This window comes from Canis lupus, chromosome 6 (genome assembly GCF_003254725.2).
Source record: "Canis lupus dingo isolate Sandy chromosome 6, ASM325472v2, whole genome shotgun sequence".
Classification (NCBI taxonomy): domain Eukaryota; kingdom Metazoa; phylum Chordata; class Mammalia; order Carnivora; family Canidae; genus Canis; species Canis lupus.
In genome coordinates this window covers 71,161,819-71,188,181 of record NC_064248.1, presented here as the reverse complement: position 1 = coordinate 71,188,181, position 26,363 = coordinate 71,161,819, and the positions used below count along the sequence as shown (strand labels likewise).

The following is a 26,363-nucleotide window of genomic DNA, read 5'->3' as shown; positions in this document are numbered from 1 at the left end:
AAGCTCACTTAACCTGAGGCATGGAGACTGTAATTTGGGAGACGAAGCCTCGAGCCTAAGGCGAGTTCTCGGGTCCATGTGAGTCGTGCTTTTGTTCTCTCTGCCGTGGTGGTCGGGGCGAGTCGGGGCGGGGTGCGTGGGTGGGTGGTGGGGATGGGTGGTGGGTGTCAGGGTGGGACCCGAGGCTTGGCTCCAGGCGTGCGGCCCCCGCGGGCGCAGGGCGCGCATCCAGGCCTCGGGGGAACCCGGGGTGGGGGTGTCGGGGGGGGGGGGCAGGAGGGCCATTTTCCCTCAAATACCAAAAAAAAAAAAAAGCAATAAAAGCAAAAAAAGCAAAAAAAAAAAAAAAAAAAGCATAGCAGGGGCGCGCGAGTCCCGCCTCGCGTGGAGTAGCCGGGAAAGCGCAGCCGCGCTCGGCGCTGCCCGGGGCGGGACGCGTCGGGGACCCTCCCGCGGGGTTGGAAAGGCCTCCGAGGGCCCGGGGCGGGCGCGCTGACCGGGCTGCGCTCGGGCGCCGCGGGGAGGACCTGTCGGTGCCACCGCGGAGGCGGCCCCAGGCGGCGGCGCACGCTGCGGCCCGGGGAGCGCGCGGGGCCCCGCACAGGGCGGGCCGGGGCGGGAGGCGCCGGGGCTGGGCCCGGGTCGCGGGAGGCGCGGGCGCAGGTGCGCGCCCCCCGTGCCCCCCGCGCCGCTCCGCCCCGCGCCAACCCGGGCGCCCGTACCCCGCGGCAGAGAAAGCCCCATCGGCGGCTGCGTTTTCATTTAAGAACAAAACTCCAGCGAAGGCTTGGAAACCCTTGAGTAATGCGCGCTGTTGCTTTAAAACATTTTGACCGGGGGTTGGGGGAGTTCTAATGGCACAAATTAAATTCAGCTGGATATTTTCCATTATTCGTCCCGCTTTTTTTTTTTTTTTTTTTTTTTTTTTTTTTTGCGCGCCGGTTAAAAATAATCCTTTAGCAGCTCGAATGTTGACTTACTGAGCAGTAAGTGGCAATTTACACCTTAAAGAAACGAGTGTAAATCACTCGCGGCTCTAATTGCCCTAAGTTTACGAAAGAGCCGCTGGCTCGGTTTAATCTGAAGCATTTTCATTCAAATTGTCATCGGAACAAACACCAGGCTTCTCAAATCCCGCTGTAATTAGCTTTCAAGTATCCTATTAAACCTCTTCACCTTTCGGGCTATCCAATTCAAAAGAGCTCCCTTTTAAAAATATATATGTGTCTTGCTCTTTTAATTGAGGTTATTAAAGAAATCAAGTTTCTCCCCCACCCCCTCCTCCGACCCTTTTCTTCTCGCCCCCCCGCCCCCGCCCCCGCGCCCGCGTAGCCCCGCGGTCCCCGCTCCGCCGTGATTGACGTCTAGCGGGCGAGCGCTTTGTGCCGGGGATGCTGGTGGCCGACCCGTGGCGGCGGGCGGGGCGCGGGCGCGGGCGGGGGCGCGGGCGCGGGGGGCCGCCCGGCTCGGCTGAGCCCCGGCGGCGGCGGCGCTGAGCTGCGGGCCTGCGCTCCGCACCCCTGCCCGCGGCGCCCGGCCCCGAGCCCTCGGCGCCTTCATCAGGCGCGGCGCGGGGCTGCGCGGGCGGGCTCTGACCGCGGCTCCCCGCGCCCCCCCTGCTCGCGCCCGCAGCGCCGGGGGCCCATGTCGGAGGAGTGCGCGCGGATCGCAGCCCTGGCGGCCGGGAGGACGCGGAAAGGCGCCGGGGAAGAGGGACTGGTGAGTGGGGAGGAGCGGCCCGGGACCCGGGGTGCGGGGGTGGGGGTGGGTGGGGGGTGGAGGGCGAGGGCCGGCTCCCCGGGGCTGCCCGGCCGCGGGGGAGACGGTGAGAGAGGCCCGGGGCGGGAGGAGGGGGGGAAGGGGTGCGGGAAGGGGTTCGGGAGCCCGGCAGCAGGGGACAAAGTGAGAGCGGCGGGGGGAGGAGGGAAGGGGCGCAGGCAGGGGTGCGGGAAGGGGTGCGGAAGGAGTTCGGGAGCCTGGCAGCAGGGGACACGGTGAGAGCGGCCTGGGGCGGGGGAGAGAGGGGAAGGGGTACAGGAAGGGGTGCGGAAGGGGTTCAGGAGCCCGGCAGCAGGGGAGACGGTGAGAGCGGCCCGGGGCAGGGGGGGGAAGGGGTTCGGGAGCCGGCATCAGGGGACAAAGTGAGAGCGGCGCAGGAAGGGGTGCGGAAGGGGTTCAGGAGCCCGGCAGCAGGGGAGACAGACGGTGAGAGCGGCCTGGGGCGGGGGAGGAGGGCAGGGGCGCGGGAGCCCAGCCCCAGGGGAGACGGCGAGAGTGTCCCGGGGAAGGGGGAAGCGGTGCGGAAGGGGTGCGGGAAGGGTGCAGGAGCCCGGCCGCAGGGGACACGGTGAGAGCGGCGGGGGAAGGGGCAAGGGGTGCGGGGAGGGGTGCGGGAGCCTGGCATCAGGGGACGAAGTGAGAGCGGCCTGGGGCGGGGGGAGGGGAGGAGGGAAGGGGTGCGGGAGGGGTGCGGGAGCCCGGGCGGGGTGGGGGGAGCCGCTGCAACCGCGCCCCCGGCTTCCCGCAGGTGAGCCCCGAGGGAGCGGGGGACGAGGACTCGTGCTCGTCCTCGGCGCCGCTGTCCCCGTCGTCCTCGCCCCGGTCCATGGCCTCGGGCTCCGCGTGCCCCCCAGGCAAGTGTGTGTGCAACAGCTGCGGCCGCGAGATCGTGGACAAGTACCTTCTCAAGGTAGGGGAGCCGCGGGGCCGGCGAGGGCGCGCGGGGGGCCCCGCACTAGGGGAGCCTCTCCCCTCCCGCCTTCCCGGTGGTCGCCGCAGGCGGGTCGTGCAGGAGGAAGGGGGGGCCGTGGACTCTCCCCCCGTGTGGCCTCGGGCGCTGGCCCCCGGGTGGCTTGTACTGCAGCGGCCGCAGCCCGCGGAGGAGCCAAACCCGCTTAATCCTCGGCCTCCCTTGGAAACGGGGTCTTGCCTGATGGGTTTTCCCGAGCCTGGGTTGTGGTCCCTGCAGCCCCCGCTGGACCCCTACACCTGCCTGCTTCTGAGAGCCCCTAGTGGGTAAACGTTGGCCGAGGCCCCTTTTGCAGTGTCCCCTTTGGTAAGGACCGCTGTGAAGCGCCCCAAGGGATCTTTTCTGGACAGAATTTTTACATAGTTTTATGTTTAGTAACAGTTTAGTAAGGGTTTTTCAAAGTAAAAGTTTGTAGGAGCCCTTACATTAAAAAAAAAAAAAAAAGACCTTTTTAGTGCCTCCTTCCTCTTATTAATATTTAGAGGCCACCCAGGGCTTTTTTTTTTTTTTAAGTCCTCTCCCGTGCTTGTGAAAGAAATGGAAATCGCTAGATTTGTAAAGTTAGACCAAAAAAAATAAAACATAAAAATAAAAAAGAGGGGGGGGAGGAGAAGGAAGGCAGGTAGGAAGAGAAGCAAAAAGAAAGATAGAGGGATGCCTGGATGAAGTGCTTCAAGTGATAGTTTGGGAATTGACCGTCTTAATTTGTTTCACTTCTCTCAAAATATTGTGCAGGAATTTTGGAGGGGAAATTTTGGCAGACTAGTTAACCGCGTCATTGAGTGCAGGGTCATGGTCCCATGTGTCTTAATCCTAATACCATGGGTTTTCAACCTCAACAACTCTTTAAAACCACTATTTAAAATAATGATCTCTCTTACACTGAATTAGTAGCAAACCAGTTTACTTTCTGTTCCTTCCTCACCAATCACTCCCCCATCCCCTTTTTTCCAAAAGGAATGATTATGGAGAGTATGCGTTCAAAACTCAAGTTGTTGGGCTTCTTGAAATTTCTACCTCAGTGTATAAAGCTGTTTAATCTGTAAAGTGGGAATAATACCGTATACATACAACCCAGATAAAGCACCAAAAGAAGTTTTGGTGAAAAACTGAAAAGTAAATTAATTTTAATTGGTGACTGAGTTTTAAAGCCGGCAAATTGACACGGCTTTCTCTTTAAATCTGAATTCTTGAGGTATCCCTTTTCACTGTTTCTAGACCTGAGCCTTTTTGGATATCTCCAAATCATTTTTTGGATCAAAACTAGTTTATTATTTCAAGGAGCCCTCTCGATAATTAGCATAGTTTCTAAGAACGCTACTGAATGGATCTATAAAGGCTTTAACACTTCATACCAGAGAGGATTTAGAAAAAAAGAGTATTATGTAGTGACTCTTAACACACCTCTGAATTAGTTTCTAGTGTTCACTTTTATATGTTAAAAATATATTTGTGTATTAGATGTGCTTAGATACCTAAGTTATCTAAATAACTTATATAAAGCTTTTTGTTGTAGGACTGTAGTCCTCCTAGTGAAATATTCTATGTAAAGCCTTATTCTGTCTTTTTTATGTACATATTAGTGTTTAGCTCCAACTAAAGTTTGACATTATAGGATTATTTAAAAACTCTGAGGTTATTTTTTTTTTTGAATACTCATTCTAAAAGAAGTTTAAATTCAATCTGAGTGCCTGGTGAAAAATAATCGGTAGACCTAATAGAGTATTTGAGGGTACAACTGTTTAACACAGAAACTATTTGATATAGAAAAACATCATCTCCTGAAGCAAGTTGAAATTGAGCTAAAACAAAAAGTAGGAGAGGAATTAGAAGTGTCTTTTGCTTCATCTAATATTTCAGTGCCCTGTCGTTTGGATGGTTTTTCTGGCTTGGTCCTATATACATATACAGATTGGATAAATAGCAGCTATCAGGGAAGGTCTGTATTCTCTAGAATTTTGTCTAACTTGCTTTCCTCCCTGAAAAAGAGATGGAAGGTGAGGAGCATTTTTTTTCTTTTTTAAGTAAACTTGAAGGAAAGGTGGCAAACCAGGCGTTAGATTTGGCTTTAGAGAGTTGGAGGGTGGCCCTGGCTCTGCCCTGAAGTCTGAATCTGCACTTGTTTGGAGAGAGGGGTGGGAGGAAAGAGCCTGGGTAAGATCAAAATGTAGAAGTTCCTAAGCATTGAAATATTAAAGGAAGCCTGTATTTTTAAACTTTAATATTCCCATTTTAGGAAAAAATAGAAAATACATATTTGTTTCTAGGATAGTATTAAACATTGTTAATATTTTTTATCCCGATTTCCTCCGTTTGTTTCTTTCCTTCTTCCAAGTTTTCTTATGTAGCAAGAATGCAGTCCAAGCCCAAAACTTAAAATTTTTAAAATTTCATCAAAATGATACTCTCATTAATGCTTTCTTTGGAAAGAGGCCATAACTACAATTAGAAGCAAGTAAAACTTTTTCCTTCAGCTTCGAAATACCTTTTATATTTTGTATCTCACACACACAAAACATTTTGGGGAAAAAGAAGATTTTGAACAGTAGTGCTAATCTGATAGAATCTTTGGACAGATAGGGCTTTTGCTACACTGTTTCATAATAAAGACTATTTCACAATTTCCCCTTTTCACAATTTCATAATTACTACTTTAGACATTAGATCCATTTGTAGGATGTAACGGGTGTTTTTGCATCATTGCTGTTCTTTTACATGAAATGAAATCATGCTCAATTGGTTAAACATAAACTCAGTTCCTGTGTCTATTTAACAAGAGCAAACGCTGGGAGCCTGTATTAAAGGCAAGTTCAACCCAGTATACATCTTCATTCTTGAAGGCTGAAATTGTGGTGCTTCTAGAATTCTGGCAACAGTTTAAGGTGAGGGTTATTATGATTTGTTCCCTGAATTGACAATATTTCATATGCCTATTTAGAAAATATAAAGTGATGTGATTTATTAGACATGATTTTATGGCTTAGTGCTTGGAGTATAAATGGCAAACAATACTTGGGTGCCTTTTTTAGAACCACTTTTAATCAGATTAATTTTTTCTCCAGTAGCCAGATCATTTGTTAGGTTTCCAATAACTTACTCCTTGATTCCGTTATTTAATGTCAGAAAGTCTCTGTCATATCAAGATTTACATCTGTTTTTAACAATTTCTATTTGGTAAGGGAAACGGATTGCCAGACTTCTTTAAAAGGATCAGAATCTTACAAGGCTTCTTTTTCACTTTCTCTCTCTCTCATTTTAACTAGTGCACCACTTATGATTGTTTGGCCAAAAAGTAGATTGAGAAAGTGTGTGGTTTGACTTCTTTAGCTACCAGTTTTCATGGTGGAAAGAATTTGGTGAAAGAAAAAAAGTACAACAAGCCTGCATGTAGGACTTTAAAGTGAGCAAAATTTTCCGTGTCCATAGAAGTTCGATTTCAGAAAGAGAAAAGTACACACCCTGAATTCTTCAAAGGAATAAACAATTTAGCACACAGTGTAAATATGCTATTGTGCTTTTCTGGTTGGGGTCTGAAAGAGAATATATCAAGACACACATTTGTGTAAATGACATCTTTTAGATAGAAACATTCAGAGCATATGTTAAAATATTAAGGAGCCAGGTTTTAAAATTGCTTAATGCACAAAACCAGTGAATGATCCTCTGTTAGTGTGATATTAAAATAGTTTCTTATCCTGCCCCTTTTTCCTTTACAGGTGAATGACCTGTGCTGGCATGTTCGGTGTCTCTCCTGCAGTGTCTGCAGGACCTCCTTAGGAAGGCATACCAGCTGTTATATTAAAGACAAAGACATTTTCTGCAAACTTGATTATTTCAGGTACACTGTGGAAACTTTTTTCGTAGAAACTCCAAGATGTTACGCAAAGAGAATTTTGTAAACAAACTTTCTCGTCCCGCCTTACATATTGAAACCCAGTTTTTCTTATGTAATGGATTTAAAACTGAGAATGCTTCACATTTTTGAGGTATAACTTATATTAAAACAAAATAAGTCTGTTTATGTGTTTTAGGAATTAAAAATACAAAAGCTAATGTAAAATAATTATTTCCTCTTTGGGAATGAGAGTGGTGGCTATTAAAAATAGAGAAAGTTCTTGCTGAGCATAGGTAAAGTATAAAACATAAGATGACCTATTGTGACAAAGTCCGTTATTTGCAGGGGATGCTAAGATGAAATAATTATGGGGGGAAAAAAATCAAGGTTTTGTTAAGTGTTTACCAGTTTACTGTAGAATGATCTCTAATTATACCTACAAAATGTCAGCAGTTTGGAGTCTGAGTTAAACCATATAACTTAGAGGAACTGACCATTTCAATATCAGAAATATACCGAGTCGGATTATTCTACCTAAAAATCCTGTTTCTTTTTGTGTGTTCTTTGATCTTTGCTTTGTGAGATTGTATTTGCCTAAGATATTAAATGTAACATTTTCTCCATGATCTCTTTATAAATTGTTTAAATGCATAGTTTTTTCTAGGGTATAATTCAATCCTTAATAGATAGCTGCCTAGAAATTGAAATTATCCCAAAGCATGACTTTTTAAAATTATCATATTTTTATTTGCATTTCCAAATGAAGAAAAATGTTCATCGTAAAATTGGGAAATTAATACTATATAATGAAGTTTGTAATACTAATTATGTTGTTTACACTCAATTTCAAAAACTGGTTTCAAAGAGTTTAGTGATTGATTTGAATAAAATTGCTAATTAAAAGCACTTCATAAAACCCAGGATTCTTTATTTTATAAAGTGACAGAATTTTATAATTACCAAACACCTATATTTCTCATCAGGCTTTTACTCTGTTTCCTCAAGAATCATAGCAGTTTGCCTCCTCTTTGACTTAAGATATGCAAATCTTAATTTTTTAATGATAATTTAAAGCTTTTTGAAAGGTTTAGTTTCAGCGAGTTATTGAAAGTCTAATTCCTCAGGATTTCTTTTATGCTTCATATTAAATTCCAAAATTTAATTTTAAGTTTCAGTTATTCAGGTTAACTTCAAAAAAAAAAAAAAACTGGCAATACCTCTAAAGATAGACTCATGAGTAGAAACAGACACATCAATAGTTTGATGTAGGATATGCAAGGCCATGACTGATTATGATAGACATAGCAAAGAATGTCCAATTACTCAGACCAGGAGAAAAAAGAAATATTTACATGGGGCATTTTGTTACAGTTAACCTGCATTTTATGTCCAAATAGTTCTCTGAAAGCTTTAGATAATATTTTCCCACGTCCTGTGGCTAGCAATGCAGTAGCTTATTCACCAGTGGAAACAAATCTAAGTTTTCATTCCTTACTCTCAGGGTGAACAGTTTCTGTTCTACCCATCCTTTGATAATATCAATTTTTAGTGTTTAAATATTTTAACTTAAATGATATTTAAAACATTTTTGAATGATCTCAATTTGGTTTTAAGAAGTCATTATATCTTCACTGGTATGCTTCTGCCCTTTTAGGTTTCAACCTGGAGTATATGTGTGTTTGTATCTTGAATCTTTAGGTAATTTATAAATGTTCTGATACTTATTACAAAAGGGACATTGAAACTCCTATTGCATTTATTTTGAAAGAAAAAAATCCAGTCTGCCTTTAATGACAGAGGAGTTTTTGTTTTATAAACAGGTTTGAACTATGGCCTCATCTCAAGTCTTGATATTGACTTTGAGGAAAATAACTGATTCCTGTTTCATTTTCAAAAGATTTAAATACTTAGGTTAATCCAAAGAGTAACATGATGTATTAGTTTGCTCAGGCTGTTGAATATCTCACCACACATTAAAATCTTCACCTCCTGCTCTTCTATTTATGTAGAAGGTATGGAACTCGCTGCTCTCGTTGTGGGAGGCACATCCATTCTACTGACTGGGTCCGCAGGGCCAAGGGGAATGTCTATCACTTGGCGTGCTTTGCCTGCTTTTCTTGCAAAAGGCAGCTTTCCACGGGAGAGGAGTTTGCTTTGGTGGAAGAGAAAGTCCTCTGCAGAGTGCATTATGACTGTATGCTGGATAATTTAAAAAGAGAAGTGGAAAATGGTAAATATATACTTAAAATACTTTGGAGTCTTTTGGGACAGTGAATACAGGGAATAAAAATGATTTTTCCTAAGGTCATTTTAATGCATTATCTTGTGCAGTGTAATTGTGGTAAAACTCATTTAGCATTCTACTGTTAGTGATGATCTCCATGTGTTTATTTGCAGGGAAAGCCATGGCATGTGTATTAGCCTTGTACCATATTCTCAGGCAGCAGCCTTCAATTTAGGGCTCTGTTTTGCTTTTTGTAACCAGTTGTTTTCCTGTATTGGCCTCCTAAGGATGAACCTTAGATGTGTGCTCTTCTAACTTTTTACTCTTTTGAGTAAATATACAAGCCTGTAAGTGGAATATTGTTTCCACAGACTATTTCTAGTGTGTTTTAAACTTACAGATTTGGGCAATCTACAATTTCACACCAAGCCAAGAGATGCAGGAAACATTATTGCTTGATCAGTGGACCCATTTGAGTTACCATCCTGTATACTGTTGTTTTTTAAATGCAGGTAATGGGATTAGTGTTGAAGGTGCCCTCCTCACAGAGCAAGATGTTAATCATCCAAAACCAGCAAAAAGAGCTCGGACCAGCTTTACAGCAGATCAGCTCCAGGTAGACATGACAATGAATTTATGATTTTTGAGGTCCCTCCTGACCAAAACAAGCAAAAAACATAAACAAAAACCCAATTCCCCCCACCACTTCCTCCCCAAAACACCCAAAATACCCCCATGCTATCTAAAAACATTTCCATGTTTTCAAAATGGTTAGCCAGTGCTTGTAATGAATATTAACTTGGTGACTGTATGAAAACATACTTATAACCCTAAAATATTTGTTAGTATTTCCAGAGTCATGATCTGGCATGAACTAATCATTCAAGCTTTATTTCCCTGGGTTTTATTGGTATTAACATCAAAATGCAAACAAAATATTGATCTGTCCTGACTTCCTGATAAAATCAGTTCGACCCAGAAATTTATTTGCATTACTACATATAATAATGATAGAAGACAAAATATTTTAAGACTATTAACAGAAAGAGACATACAGTATGTGGGCCTAGGGGACACTAATGGGTTCACCTTTTTAACAAATTACAATGGCTAAGTTTGTACAATTTTACAAATTGGGAAGAATTGAATATGCCTTACCATAAACAACAGGAATCTAGTTATTGACTCCTCAATCCAGTAAACCTTTTCTTGTTTTTAAAAGGGGTGATTCTATAGTTTGATGCTAAAGGTTGATTATGTCTCCTGAAAAAGGAGGGATTATTTTCAGTTTAGGTGCCCTAAATATAATTGTTATAAGTTCAATTCATGTCAATTGTCAAGAAAATAATAATTACCTCTTGCTTTAAGTCTACACATATGATTCTTTCTGGCATTTTTTCAGATAAAGAAATCACGTTTTCTAAAAGATTAATGTGGATGATGTAGTTGTTTTATGTTAAGGTAAAGTAACATTTATTGAGCGCCTACCATTACTACTGGGTGCTTTATACATAGGATTTATGTTAGCTCAAACTTTAAAGGACAGTTATACGACATTAATGAATGGGTAAAAGTAATATTCTGAAAAATCACATACCGTATTCTAAGACTTGCCAGTGTTTAAGATGAATACAGTAAAAGGGTTTCAAAAGAGACTTTTAATTTGAGGAATGATGAAGAAAAAGATCTTGACATGATGCCAGTATTTCAAGGGAGTTTAGATCATATAAAGCCCTAAATTAGGAGATATGAGTACATGTGGGAGACCTGGCAGCAAAATATGCAGTAGCTAAAAGCTGTCTGAGTTAAAATAGAATTTCTAACATAAATATGTTTTCCATGAAGGGCTGGCTATAATTTTAATGATTATAAGGCTGACTGTAAAAGTTTATGTGAAATTAAAATTATTTCAATTATAATAGCAAAAAGTTGAAACAACTTTAGGTAGATATACAGTTTCATATAGGAAAATACTTACAGGTACTAATTAAATAAAGAGGGAATAATATTTGTGAAGGTTTTTGTGTCAAGTCCTATGCTAGGCATTTATCTACATTCTCTCCTTTAATTCCTAACAGTAATTCCTTGATGTAGGTAGCCTCATCCAAGAGGTGCAGGAACTCCCCTCAAGGCAGACTATCAAGGGAATGGCAGAGAAGAGATTTGGAAACTTCCCCAGTCCTCCGTTTTTTGTTTTTGTTTTTGTTTTTCATTTTGCTTGGCCACCATTCCATGAGTGGAATAAAAGCTCCACTTTATGGCAGCAGCAACTAAAACAAGAGTGAGATTCCAAATCTTGTAGATAGCTTTATAGTTTTAAATTGCAAACATGCATAAGCTATTCTCATCATCATCATGCATTATTATATGAAAATGTGATCTGAATTGTAAGTTTTAAAAGATGTATGTTGGAATAATAGGTTTTAAAAAATGAAAGTGGAAAAAAATGAAAACAAGTGATATGCTTTCAATACATATAATCACTTTTTCAATATTTATTAGTATCTTTCTTATGCCCGTGATGGCTGAAACTATTGAGCTTACAATCTTTGTCCTTAAGCGGTTCTTTCTACCTCAGGAACCTGGAAAACATAGCTGTAAATTTTTTAAGAACTCAAATCATTATATTTTGCTAGAACCTCTAATAAATCAGGCAATGTACCTTCATTGTCTAATGTCCTTTCAGAAAACTGAATATATTCAAGTAGTGCTTCAATTCAGCAAAATGATAAAATATTATAGGTGTTCAAGAAGTCAAGACTATTCATGAAGTTACTGCTTTGGACAGAGGAGAGTTAACATGGGAAGAATAACCGAGATCATTTCCCAAAATTATTTAGAAATTTACAGGAAGAAAAAATAATTTAAGGCTCACAAAAGAGAATAACATTTTGTGTTGGCAAGAGTATTTCAAATATTGCCCCATTTGTAGAAATGATATTTAAGAAGTTCCTGCCAATACTGTGGTTTGCTTATTGTAGTTAGAAACTCTTGCTCAATGATTATTAATATTAAACATGCCAAGGTTAGCACCTAATTTAATCTACTCTCAGATTGACTTGGTCAGCTGCTACTATGCAGATACCTCTCATTTCTGGGATTTCCTGGCCTTAAAATGATGAGTGTCTACAAAGGCACTGTAGGCCATGTTAAAAAGAGCACAGAAAAGAAGTGGGGTGGGTTACAACATCATTAGGGACTGGAGAACAATGAAATTAAAAGGGGCTTTTTGTGTGTGAGATTAAACATTGATGAGCATGTCTTACTTTCCCTTTAGGCTACACCGATTCTGAACCATCAGTGTTCATTTGAGTTTTGCTTTATTCCTTGATGAGAAATTGCCTTATTAAATGTAACTCGGTTCCATTATTAAACTTGTGAATTTGAAATGCATTTGTGGAAAGCATGCTGTTTTTTTTTTTTATTAGTTATCAGTAATGGCCTAATAAGCAAATACTTAAATATCTGGTTAACTTTTGTTCTTGAAAAATTAAAAAAAGCAAAGACAATTTGCTCATTCTTTTTTCTCTTTGGGATGTTACGTGCTCAACTACATATGAACACAACTATTTGTACATGATGATACTGAAGTAACACGTTTGGAGTAAGAGAAGAATGAGGTGGACTGAGTGAAATTATGAACTTTTAGGCCAATTCTGCCCATTTTTTAAAGTAAAAATACGTGTGCTGTCTTCAGTGAATGTGTGAACAGATATGGTTGGACATGAAGCCAGGAATAACTTATTCTAGAAGTCACAAACCAGAGAGAACTTAACTGAAAGAATTACACAATTTGTAAACCTCCTAAGGTTTCCTGGAATAATATTAGTCTCTTTCTCCCCACAATCTTCAGATTTTCCTCACTTTGTCAGGGTTCATTCTATTACAAACCCTTAAGAACCTACTATGTGATGGGAAAGGGTATAGCTCCAGGGGATATAAAGAATAAGGCATTCCCTTGGCCCTCAAGAAGCTTACTTTCAGCTTTGGAGAGTGACACCCAATAATGAATCCCTTTGCTGCCATGTGATGCATGTAGTGGCTGAAGGACTGTATTATATAAGGAGCATAGTGGAGAATGTAATTAATTTTGCCCACGGGAAATGGTGTTGAGGCCAGGGGTGGCATAAGGTCTTTAGGTAGGTTGATTACCCCCATCCCACACCCATAGACATGTACAGACATATTGGATGACAGTCGCCCTTCTCCCATCTTTTATAATACTTTCCTTATATTTTATACTATTTCCCTCAGTTGATTGACTTTGAAATAGTAAAATTCAAATATCCCCCTTGATTCCCATGAATTCCTCTTCAAAGGAGTCCAAAGCCCTTGGCTTATGCTTTATTCGGGTACTCCCTCCTGCTCCATGCTCTCCCCTTTACCTCGTAGTGTTGGTAGTTATCGGCATGTGCATATCATTGTCTCAAACAGTTGAGACCAGGGACAGTTTTTTCACGTATCACTGTCTCATGGCACTTAGCGCATTTTCTAACCCAAAGGTGCATATCAAACACCTGGGAGCTTTTTCAATATGCAGGTATTTAAATCCCAGAAAATTCTTACTCGGCGAAATGATTGATATCTTTTTTTAAGATCCCTGATACTGTTTTGCATAGATCAAGTGCTCAAAACAATTAATATTGGAGTTATTACAATTAAATGGAATCCAACTTTTGCACTATATACTATTTGCTGATTGGTAAAAATTGTAGTATGGGCCCATTTAGCTCAGGAGAGGCTGAAGATGCGTTTGATAGGATTTTTGTATTTTTAAAAGTTATATAATGTAAGAAATTTTTAGCAAAATGAAAAGAATAACCAATAGACTTCTACCATTTATTCATTTCATTTGTGTGTAGAAGAATGGAAGAGCAAAGGTGAGCTCATTTTTAACAGCATAGCTGAGAAAAACAAGTTTTATGTTGAAATGTATTATTTTTTAAAAGATCTTAATGTATCAATATGTAAATTTCTAACACATGCTTTCTCGTCATTTATATCTATTCCCCATATTGATTTTCAAGTAGTAAAATACAAGCGTCTTATTTTCTTGTGCATGCCTTATCGCTCTAGTCATCAAAATGCAAAAGATTGAGCTTCTTAAATCTAGCTGTTTACTATCATTATTTCTTTTTAAACAGGTTATGCAAGCACAGTTTGCTCAGGACAACAACCCAGATGCACAGACCCTCCAGAAACTGGCAGAAAGGACAGGCTTGAGCAGACGTGTGATACAGGTGATTATTTTAAAGGTTAATCAAGAGATCCCAGAGGTTCTGTTCCAGGTCTTTATGAATGTGTGTTGCGTGTGTCTATGTGTGCCAAGAAATGTCAAATCATTAGCTTTCCATTTTAGGTCTCTTCATACTCTACATCAACTTTTTTTTTTTTTTTAATCTGATAATTAGTCTGCTTGAGCTGGGCTACCAATTGTTAAATGACGTTGTTTACAAGTTACTTCATTTGGTTCTCACAGCAACCCTAAGACCCTCAAGCTAAAAAAGACAACTGTGGTTCCAAGCTAGAGCTGATACTGAAGCTAGTAATTTTTTCCCACTTTTCTGTGATTGTATATGCGAGTGAGAAGTGTGTGTGTGTGTGTGGGAGCAGATGGTCTTTGTTAAAGTTCCAAGTAGAGGAAGTGGTGTGAACAAAGCTAGGGAAGGATGAATTAGAGCAAATTCATTGAAATTTTAGTTTTGTATTTGAAAATTGTGAGAGAGAAAATTTTTAGAGCTAAACTTGTAGAGTTCTGTCCTGAGCAGGAGACAGCCATGGTAGCTGGTGGCAGTACATGGGAAGAATTAGGATTAGAAAGTCTAGATTAGAGATACACATATTAGTTGAGATGCCCAGCAAAGTAGTGTTTTTTTTGAAAAGAGACTTAAATGAGATAGTAACCTAGAATTCATTGAGAAACGTTTTATTGCTTGCATGCTGGTGGCAAGAGACACGAAAGGGACCTGGACACTGTAATGGGGAAAGAGACAAGTGAAGAATGATTCTTAAATTTGAAGTCAGAGTATCCATGGGAATAGTGCTACTGACAGGAATATTAGAGTCAAAAGAAAGATGATTTGGTAACTGGGAAGGAAATGAATTTCCTTTTAGCTCTGCCAGTCGTGCAGTGATGGTGCCAGTTGGGTATATAAACAGGTATCTTTAAAAGGTGAACAAGACTCAAAAATATCCAGTGCTATGAAATTGGATAAGATCCTTTAGAATGAGATCATAGAAGTAAAAAAGGAATGGACTTTAGGGAGAGAGGAGAGCAAGGGGTGCTATTAGAATGGGATATAGTAACAGCCAGGATGAAGGAATGAGTTTGATAGAAAAGCATCATAGAAACCAAAGGAATGTGTTCAAGGTGGAGGTGGGTGACTGTGTCAAGATCTTACAGAGAAATCAGGGAAATGGAAAATAATTTTAAATAACAGTCAAGGTTCTAAAAAATTTAAGGAATTCATGTCAGTAACCATAACCAGCAAGATGAAATTTAGTTTCGGGAGGGGAGAGTTAAAATCCAACGTAGTACATATGTTTTATTTCTTAAAAATTGGGTGGCTGATAAATAGGTGCTCATTGTTCAATTTATTCTTATTAAGCCTGAGGGATCTCATAGTTAACAAGTCATCTATGCAGAGAAGCTGTTGGGAAAGACCTGATGGTATTGCAGCTTCTTTAAACACTTACATTCCCAGTAGACTTGGCTGACTGTAAGTATAATGAGGCTCTCTGAAGGAGGTGCATCATATGACCTCAGTGCTTTTCAAATGTCCAGGGTATTATGTTTATTTCCACATGCCAAATTTTTTTTTTAAATTTTATTTATTCGAGAGAGAGAGAGAGAGAGAGGCAGAGACACAGGCAGAGGGAGAAGCAGGCTCCATACAGGGAACTCGATGTGGGACTCGATCCCAGGACTCCAGGATCACGCCATGGTCTGACGGCAGCCGCTAAACCGCTGAGCCACCCAGGGATCCCTCTGTGTGCCAAATTTTAAAAAGGAGTTTTAGCAAGAAACCAATCTGAACAGACTGTTTCCCTTAGAGACAGGCTAATAAGGTCATGAAAGAAGTAGAAATTATCTAGTTATTAGATAAATTATGTGCTAATATTAATGGCAATAGGAATATTTGTCTGGAGATGAGATAGTAAGGGAAGGGATGGTATAAACAGTGTAAGTATCTTTAAATATAGGTGGAAGGCTGTCTTGCAGATAGTAGAATCAGGTCTTCGCAAGGGAATGAAACAAGAGGCAGATTTCACTCATGATGAAGAACTTTCTTAGCATGAAAGTCTTCAAAAATGATAAGGGCTGCCATTGGAGGTAGTGAATTTCCTGTACCTGGAAATGGAGCTTCCTTTGTTGAGGTAGTAACAGACTCCATGGGCTGAGGGTTCCATCTTAGGAGCCTGTATGTTCAACGACAAGGACTACTCTAGCTAAGCCAATTCATGACTATTATGTCTTAAATTATTTTGAAGTTGGAAGCAAGGGGAAATGAAGGGTTTTCTGAAAGCTCTTCTTACTATTTGAAGAAATAAGAACCCCCAATAATGTCATGAAATCTCCAAGTGTTTAGGTCACCAGTATTACGGGCAAGTTATCTTGATTCCAAGTACTAGACCTTGGAGAATATATTGTTGGATGGTGGTTTTTAATATGTGAGAATTGAATTTAAATATTTTTGATAAAGTAGCAAAGGAAGGGATACTAGAATGTAAATATACATACTATTTGTATATACGCATATAACTCCTTTATGGTATTTTTGAAGAATCAATTTCTGTGATCTCAGTAAAATCATAACCTCTTTGTCCAGTCACTTCCTAGCATTAAGGACACTTTAGAAAAATGAAAAAGTTTTAATTACTAGGCCTTGATTCTAATGTGCAAACTCTGTTACCCAAAGATTAGGTAGAAATAATGGTCTGACACATAGAGACACTCTCACCTTTACTAGCTAAAGTCAACTTAGTGAGAAATTAGTAACAGACCAGATCATCATAGTATGGAAATCACAAAAAAAGGTGGATGATTTTACTTTTAACGCTGCGTCCAGATACAATCACCATTCACATGCCCTTTCTAATAGGTGAATTATGAGTTGTGTATTTTACAGAAACAGAATAAAACATTGCTACTTCTTCCAGTCAGTGTCCTAGGAGTACGTGTCCATATTAAGATTTATGTCATTTTTATTGCTGTACATCTTAAGCATGGCACAATTTATTTACTTTATTTCCATCTTTTCATTATCATAAAAGTGCTGTAATAAATAACACTGTATATACACCTTGCTCTTTGTTCCTTAGTTTCCAAGGAGAAATTTCTAGAATCGATGTTGAGTCGAAAGAAAAAACATGTTTAGGGCCTTTCATGACTGATTAACTGATAGTACAAAAATCACCTTCCAGAAAGTTCATACCAGTTTATTCTGCCAGGAGCTATAGATGAAAGTTTCCTTTCACCAACCATGCAAATCCTGAATACAGTTATTCTTTTACATTCTTTGCAATTTTGGTAGAAAAATCTCATTGTTTTTATTTTATATTTCTTTCCTTATCAGTGAACTTTAACATGTTTGCTTATTTTGTAATTTTAGAAATATGTTTTTAGTCCACTTTCCTATCGGATGATGATCCCTTTTCTTTCCATCTTACTGACTTTTATTCTATTTATCATGTCAAACTTCCATAGTTCATCAGTTTATTTATTTTCTTCACATAGAACTTTTATACATATATATGAAATACATATATATTTTTAAAGACTTTATTTAATTTTATTTTTCTAAGATTTTATTTATTTATTGATGAGAGACAGAGAGAGAAAGGGGGTGGGGGCAGACACAGGAGGATGGAGAAGCAGGCTCCATGCTGGGAGCCTGACGTGGGACTTGATCCCAGGATTCCAGGATCACGCCCTGATCTGAAGGCAGCGCTAAACCAGTGAGCCACCCGAGATGCCCGACTTTATTTTAGAAAGAGAGTGAGCACAAATGGGAGGAGGAGCAGAGGAGAGGGCGAGGGGAAAGGGTCTCAAGCAGACTTCTCCCCCAGCACAGGACTCCACCTGGGGGTCAGTCTCAGGACCCAGAGATCATGACCTGAGCCAAAACCAAGAGTCAGACACTTAACCAACTGATCCACCCAGGCGTCCCAGAACTTTTACATTTTTATGTGTTCAAATCTCTCAATATTTTTTTCTTATAACATCGGCCCTTTCTATGCTTCTCCACTTAGAGAGTTTATCAATATTGACTGTTGTTTTCCTTAAATGTTTTTGGTTCCAATTATTTACACCTAATCTTTAATTTGTCTGGAATTGAAGTTTGATTAAAAAGGGATTTTACCATTTCTTTTCCTTGCAAATGATTAGCCAGGTTTCTCTAAATCAGTATTATGCCATGCTTTCCCAATAATTTAAAATTCCTTCTTTTTCTTTTTTTATACTTATTTATTTATATATTTTAAAGATTTTATTTATTTATTCATGAGAGACCCAGAGAGAGAGAGAGGCAGAGACACAGGCAGAGGGAGAAGCAGGCTCCACGCAGGGAGCCTGATGTGGGACTCGATCCCGAGTCTCCAGGATCATGCCCTGGGCTGAAGGTGGCGCTAAACTACTGAGCCACCCAGGCTGCCCAATTCCAGCTTTTTCATTCAAAAAATTCTGACATTTGACTCTTCGGGCTTTCTCAAGAATGTATCTTATGGATTAGTCTTCTCTTTTGCAGAATGTCTACCTAGCCTGCTCTTAGTTTATACAGTTTACAATTTAGAACTCAAAAAATTATAAAGTATGTTGTTCAAAAGAAGTTTTAACTCTTCTTGGAGATTTGCAAAAGAGAAAGAATTTTAAGTCAGTGAGTAGCGTCAAAAGGATTTGTGTTTAAATTCTAGAGCTGAGTAGCCCTTCTGCAAGAAGTTATTCTCTGATGTCTGGAAATGTCAACTCTGTTTTTTTCTGTGCAAGTTACATGACATTTTGTGTTTACAAACCTCTCTTTGCCTGATTACCTGTTGATGATCTTTCCAAGGAGCTATTTGAGTCAGGATTAAGGTAGTGTTTCTGCTGTTTGTATGTTATGCCTTTTTCATATTATTTCCAAAGTCTGGACTTTTTTTTTAAACAACTGAATAGATTCCATCCAAAGAAACTCCGGGAACCATAGTGCCATGTCCATCAGGTTTATGTAGCCCACCAGGGTGCAGGTCTTCTGGGGACTGTTGGGGAAAAGGCTGGTGGCAGTAGTTCTCTTTTCCAAGTTGGAGAACATAGGAGTCCATCTTCTTGCCTGGGTGGGGGACAGTAGTGACACCTATGAAGGAGCCGTGAAGAGAACTATGACTGGAGACTTTGGGTTTGGTCCCTGTGTAAGTACCTGAGAGTCAAATACTCCAGAAATGGGGGAGAAGACTGTAACCCCCCACTCTTTTTCCTTAATATATGCCTTCGTCTTGTTTCCGAAACATTCCTTGGGTGCTACCTTTCAGCCACCTGTTCGGGGCTGCATACTCCATTACATAATCCATTTTTCTTACTTTAGTTTTAACTCCTAGAGTTTATACATTGCCAGCTCTCTATTTTTGAGTCCCAAAGGGCAGGATGTAGCTTTGAAAGCAGGTCAGGTTTCCCGTGTAAAACTTTTTGTAGATTCCTTCTCTTCTATATTATTCAGCCCTGATTCCCTTGTGCCATAAAATAACTACCTGCCAGCCCTGGACAGAGGCTCATGCCCCTGATCTCTCCCTGGCCTTCTTCCCTGACACTGAAATGCTCCTATTATAATTTCCTTAAAGGTTTTTATTCCTCCACTCTCTTTCTCTTCATGACAGACTTGCATGGAGTGATAACGAATAGGTGCTATGTTATTTTTTTTTAGATTTATTTATTTATTTATGATAGAGAGGCAGAGACACAGAGGGAGAAGCAGGCTCCATGCTGGGAGCCCAACGTGGGACTCGATCCCGGGTCTCCAGGATCGCGCCCTGGGCCAAAGGCAGGCGCTAAACCGCTGAGCCACCCAGGGATCCCTGTGCTACGTTATTTTAATATTTTAATAAGAGTAATACTCTGTAGTCAACTTTTATCTAATGACAGGGAGTTAAAACACAGGCATATTCATTACTGGGAGCATTCTGGGCAACCTAGCTTCACTCACCCTGACCTGGCTCAAAACCCTGTTTGCCTTGAGTTTGCTTCCTTTATTTCTGTGATAGAGTAGACAAGAGGATGATTAGCTCTTTACATTTTGCGAGCTGTTTCACCGGTGGATTTGTTTGTATTTTATTCTGCTTAAGCATTACTCATTTTTTCTTATTATAAGCCTGACCTTAACATACTTCTTAGGGAACCTAGTCTATGTATTCACTAAGAGAAATTGAACTCAGCAGGTTAAGATGTGATTGGAATAACTGGATCAAGAGGTTTGTAGAAAGCTTTAAGTTCTCAGTAGGGATTTTAGTCATTTGGAAAAGGATTTGAAATCAGTCCAGCAGGTGTCTAAGAATACATTTAGTTGAGTTTTTTGTGGTGGTTGTTAAGTTCTGATTTAAAGGGCTTTATTTCTATATTTCTTTTTGTCCCAAATGCCAGTAGTTAAAGCCAAAGAAACTTTTCTGGAATTCTTGAGCTGCTTCCCTCCCTTTTTGTTTTGGAGGATGCTGATGTAGAATGGAATTGGCTTTTAAGTAAACCACGCGATAGCTACTATTTGAGCAAAGAAAATGAGCGTTGTTATTTGTGCAAATGTTTCTCTTCTGTCTACAGAGCTGCTTAAAAAGCTTCTTAGATTTATGCTGTGCTTACATGGTAGAGAAATTGAGGACTCATTTCTTTTTAGACCGAGGAGATCATGTACACAGAAGCTGACATGTGACTGACTACATTGCTTCTCTCCTTCCTCAGGTGTGGTTTCAGAATTGTAGAGCACGCCATAAGAAGCACGTCAGTCCTAATCACTCCTCTTCTGCCCCAGTCACAGCAGTCCCACCCTCCAGGCTGTCTCCACCTATGCTAGAAGAAATGGCTTATTCTGCCTACGTGCCCCAAGACGGGACGATGCTAACTGCGCTGCATAGTTACATGGATGGTAGGTATCCCGACCTTTAGCAGCTGTTTTCGAAGTACAATAACTGATAACTGCTAATGCTAGCTGATTGGTAGGATTCATATTTTGAAATTATTAGTCATAGCTGAAAAATATTAGGGTGGGGGTGTGTAATAGGGAGCAGAAATGTGCAAACATCCTTATTTCTGTGGCTACATCTTAAGGGAGACGTTTAACACCCACTTCACAGCTAAAATACAAATATTGATGACCGTTAGCACTTGATTTTTTTTTACCTGGTGGGGGGGGACCTTTTTGTTTGATATTTAAGTAATTTATTTTCCTATGATCAAAGTGTTTACACTCTGAGTTTTATTTATTTTTTAATTTAAATGAATTAGAGTACAGTATATTATTAGTTTCAAAGGTAGAGGTCAGTGATTCATCAGTTGCATATAACACCCGGTGCTCATCACATCATGTGCCCTCCTTAATGCCCGTCACCCATTAGCCTTTCCCCCCTGCCCACCACCCCTCCAGCAACCCTCAGTTGGTTTCCTATACTTAGGAGTCTCTTACAGTTTGCCTCTCTCTCTCTCATTGCACCTTATTTTATTTTTCCCTCCCTTCCCCTATGATCCTCTGTTTTCTTAAATTCCACATGAGTGAAATCATGTATGATAATTGTCTTTCTCTGATTGACTTCGCTCAGCATAACACCCTCTAGTTCCATCCACGTCGTTGCAAATGGCACACTCAAGAGTTTTAGGTAGGAGTTAGTGAAGACATTGTTTTGTTAAAGCAAAACATACATACGGGAAAGTGCACACATAACAGGTATCCAGCTTGATGAATTACTAAAGTGAGCCTATCCATGTAAATACTGACCAGAGGAAATAGTAGAACATAATTAACACCCCAGAAACCTCTCTTATGTCCCCTTCCAATTAGTATCCTCTTCCTCCAGAGTAACATTGCCTTGATTTCTAAAATCCTATTGTAGTTTTGCCCATTTTTGAGCTTTACATAAACTGAATCATACGGAATGTATTGTGTATCTCACTTCTTTCAACTACATTGTTGTGAGATTCACTTGTATTGCTGCAACAATCAGTGATTTGCTTTATTGTTATATAGAATTCCACTGTGGGAATATACCACAATTTAACCATTTTATGGTGTTTGAGCATGTTTAGACTTCTATGAATATGCTGCTATGGACTTGATTGTACATGCTTTTTGGTGTACATTAATTCACACCTCTGTTTGGTATGTACCTGGGAGTGGAACGTGGGGTCATGGGCTACACATACACCCAACTTCAGCTGATTCTCCCAGTTTCTCACAGTGGTTGAACCAGTTTACACTTGGACCAGCATTATGTGAGAGTTCAAGGTGCTCCACACTCTTGCCAACACTTGGTATGGTGTGACTTCTTAATTTTAACTAATTTGATGGCCGGATAGTGCTCATTATTTTAATTTGCTTTTCTCTCATGACTGAAGAGATTGAGCATGTTTTCAGCAGGAATTTATATATCTTTTTTTTTTCTTTTTCTTTCTTTTTTTTAATTATTTATTTATTTGTTTATTTATTTATTTTGGTGAATATCTCCTCCTATTCAGTGACTTGCTGCCTTCTACTCTCTTAAGGGTATGTTTTGTTGAATACAGATTCCTTATCTTAATATAGTTCATTTCATCAGGTTTTTTTTCCCTTCATGGGCAGTGCTTTCTTTGTGACCTATTCAAGAATTTGTTTCTCTTCAGATAGTGAACATATTCCTCTTAGGCTACCTTCTAGAAACTTATCTTACCTTTGACATTAAGATTTACAGTCTGTCTGGAATTGAATTTTGTATGTGCTATGAGATAGGAAGCAAAGTTCTATTGTTATATTGATAAAAATACCAATTTCCCAGCTGCCACATTTCTCATAAATCAACTGTTCATTCATATAATGTAGGTGTCAATTTGTGTATATTCTATTAGACTATTTCTTTTCATCTTGCTAATTGTTTTAATTATGCAAGTCCTACAATTCTTGATATCCAGTAGAAAAAAGTCTTACTTTGTGTTGTTTGTGTTGCCTGTTCTTGACCCTTGCATTTCCATAAATTTTACCAGCTTGTCAATTTCTACCAAAAAATAGAAATTGATATAGTCTATTAGATCACTTTGTAAGAAATTGCCATCTTAGTATCACCTTCCATCCTATGAACTTTATATTTCTATTTATTCAGACCATCTTTAAGTACTTTTTTTATATTCTAGAGTTTTTGGTTCAGTAATCTTGCACATCTAAGGTTCATTCATAAGTATTTGTTTTGATGCATTTGTTAATGGTATTTCCTGTGTATGTGGAAATTTAGGTTGGGAGCTTCCCCCCAAACCCCCAGGACTTTGAAGGTAAGATAACATTGGCTTCTGGCTTCCATTATTTCCATTGTTTAGAATATGGATAGTTAATCTGATGCTACCTATTGTTGAAATCAGCTTTTGGTCTTATTCTTGCTCTTTTGAAAGTAAATGTCATTTTAGTCCTTTTATCCCAGCTTTTCTCTGTGTTTGTTTTTCAATTTTATTATAATGATATGCTTCTTGAGTATGTAGTTTGATGTATTTAATTATGGAAAAGTCTCAGTTTTTGTCTCTTCAAATGTTGTTTCTGCCCCTTATGAAAAAATTCCATATTTTCCAGGTTTGACCTTCCATGCTTTAGTCTAGGTATTTTCTTCTGACCTATCTCCAGGTCACTAAGTCTTTATCTAATATGGCATAAAACTTACCCACTGAGTTGTTAATTTAGTTATTGTATCTTCAGTTTTAGAATTCCATTTCATTCTTTAATATAGTTTGCATTCCTATGCTAAATCTTCTATTTCTACCACTTTATTCCTCAATAAAATTATTATAGTAGTTATACTAAAGTTTATGTCTAATTACAGCATCTGGATCTCTTTGTTTTTAGTCAAATCATGTCTTATTTGTCTTTTTATTTTTTTATTGCACTTCAGATGTTGGGTATGAAAAACTAGAAATAATTTGAGGCTCTGGATGGTCTCTACCAGAGAGGATTTGGTTTTGTCTCTGGCAGGAAGTTAGAATAGGGTAAGATCAACTTAATCCAATCAGGATCAGTCGCCACGAAGCCTGATACATTTCTGGGTCACTACTTGTATTTAGCCTTGTGGGATCCCAGACAGAGCCTGCATTTTGTTGTGTTTTGTTTCTGTTGTTTTAAACCAGAGCTTCTCTTCAGTGGTCCCTGATCTTTCATGTTTGTTCCGCATCTCCCAGCCAGATTCTAACTCCTGAAAGTCCACTCAAATTCTCAACCTCTCAGACATTCCTTTTCTTTGAAAATTGTCACTAAATTTGAGGAGTAGGGGGTGGGAAGTAGCCTCATTTTATTTTCCTTCTCTTCTGGGACTTGCTTTGCAAGTTGTCATTATCTTGGTATTTTTAGATGCCTTCCAACAGATTTTTTAAAAATTTTGGCCAGCTTTCCTAGTTGCTGTCAATGAGAGGTTTGATTTGAAGCATCATAGACCTTGCTGAGAGTGGAAACTTCATTTTAAGTTTTGGTTAAATAAAAATCAGAGCCTGTACCATTGTTGCTATTATATCAGCATTAGATTTGTGTGTGTTCACATGAATGAATATAGTGTTGCCTGGGTCAAGTGTGCTTTGATGTATGTTTAGGAAAGAGGCAGTTAAGCATTCATAAATGAGAATTTGGTGGTGGGGTCATCCTATAGACACCTTTATGTGGAAACTAGCAGCATTTCTGGAGACAAAGCTTTTGTGTTTTCTAGCTGCAGGGTAAAGTGCAGTGAATGGGGTATGGATGGAGGACATTACAGTGTCAAAAGCTTGTGGCCCCAAAAAAAGGTTTGGGGGGTAAAATATTGCTGGATTCTCATTTAATACTGTACTCCCTATGCTGAATAAGTTAATGCTTCTGCTGAGGTTAGTGGAATGAGTATAGCTTGGTGCCCTCAGCTATAATGAGTATTGAAAATGCATTGCCTTGGATTGTTTTTGTTTGTTTTTAAATCAGTTTTATTCCTCGCTACAAAACTGATCCACAAATTTCTTTCTATTTTATAGCTCATTCACCAACAACTCTTGGACTCCAGCCCTTGTTACCCCATTCAATGACACAACTGCCAATAAGTCATACCTAATTCCTTTTTTCAGGGATAGAAATGATTAAGGATATAATCTTGTCACTTATGTATAAAATACCATTGAAAAGATATTAATGTTAATTTTTTATTTAACACTCAAAGCATTTTCAACATCACTTTGCTGCCCAGGTATGTATCTATAGTTGGCCTGCAAGACACTTTTATTGATTATTCATTTTTTTTTGTAAAATTTATGTTTACAAGAAGAAAACAAATCGAAACTTTTTTTTTTTGTATTGTCTGGAAATAGTTCACTCTAGTGTGTATCTGTTAATTTATTTGTCATCAAAAGAGCACTTTGCCTAAAAGAAAGGACTGACAAGTGTGCAAAATGTTTACAATCCTTTGTGAAATTGTAGTTTATCATTAGTTTGTATCTGTAAGTTATTGTTCTAAATATTACCTGTATTTTTTGTTATATACAACTTTATACTTTGAAGCCTGTATCTGTGAATTTGCAACTGAAATTTATTTTGCCAATGTTTTCTGAATGAATTGAATAAAGCTTCTGTTGTAGCATGCCATGCAAACACATTATTGTGTTTGTGGTTGATGAATTATGGCTGTAAATAACACTATAGTTTAATAAGCCCACCACTCTAAGTTTATTAAACATTTTCCATTCTTGTGAAAGTTTCAACCATTTTGTCCTTTTTGTGTGTGTGTTTTCAGTATTAAGTCGACGTTAGTCTCAAATATAACAACTCTTAATTTTAGAAAGTCATTTTGAGCTGTGTTTGAGTACATTTTAATAGGAAACTTATTTGTAGATGATTACACTTCCTCAACAAAAGAACACGTGAAAACATCTAATTTGGTAAATTATCCCTTTTAAACTAGCTAACAAAATTAATGTGAAAGAAAAGGCAGAGTGCTTTTCAAAACGACCTTTTTGGGTATCCCAAGTCAGGAATAAGATATGGGCCATGAGAATATAATTCTTCCGGGGTGAAAAAGGAGAACTAAAAGTATTTGGAGTTTATGAGCAATGTTTCTAGAGCAGACTTTTTACTTTTTCTTCCTAGTGAACACTCTTTAGGGATTGTGATTCTGAGAGCTGAAATCTAAACCCCAGGACTTTATCCTATGTAGCAGTGGACGCTTGTCTTGGAATTACAAAAGTAAGTGGTGCCACCCTCCCTAATTTTTGGATTTAAAGAACTTAATCAGTACTCACTCTTTGTTTTTCATATACCAGTAAAGGGGGGGAGAAAGGTAATGCGGAAAAACAGTCTTAAGAATCTTAAGCCTTTGTTTAACTTAGCAGATTCACATCTGGCTGAGGACTGGAAGTAATAGTG

The 26,363-nt window shown here is 39.5% G+C and overlaps 1 protein-coding gene across 1 annotated transcript; it reads left to right on the top strand.

Moving 5' to 3' along the window:
- Positions 1–25,702, top strand: LHX8 (LIM homeobox 8). The gene is made up of 9 exons (XM_025417970.2): positions 1–78; positions 1,633–1,719; positions 2,528–2,689; positions 6,466–6,587; positions 8,594–8,814; positions 9,321–9,424; positions 13,953–14,048; positions 20,729–20,912; positions 24,983–25,702. The coding sequence occupies exons 2-9, from the start codon at positions 1,645–1,647 to the stop codon at positions 25,057–25,059; spliced, it is 1,041 nt and encodes a 346-aa protein (XP_025273755.1). The 5' UTR covers positions 1–78; positions 1,633–1,644; the 3' UTR covers positions 25,060–25,702.
- Positions 25,703–26,363: the final 661 nt, after the last annotated feature.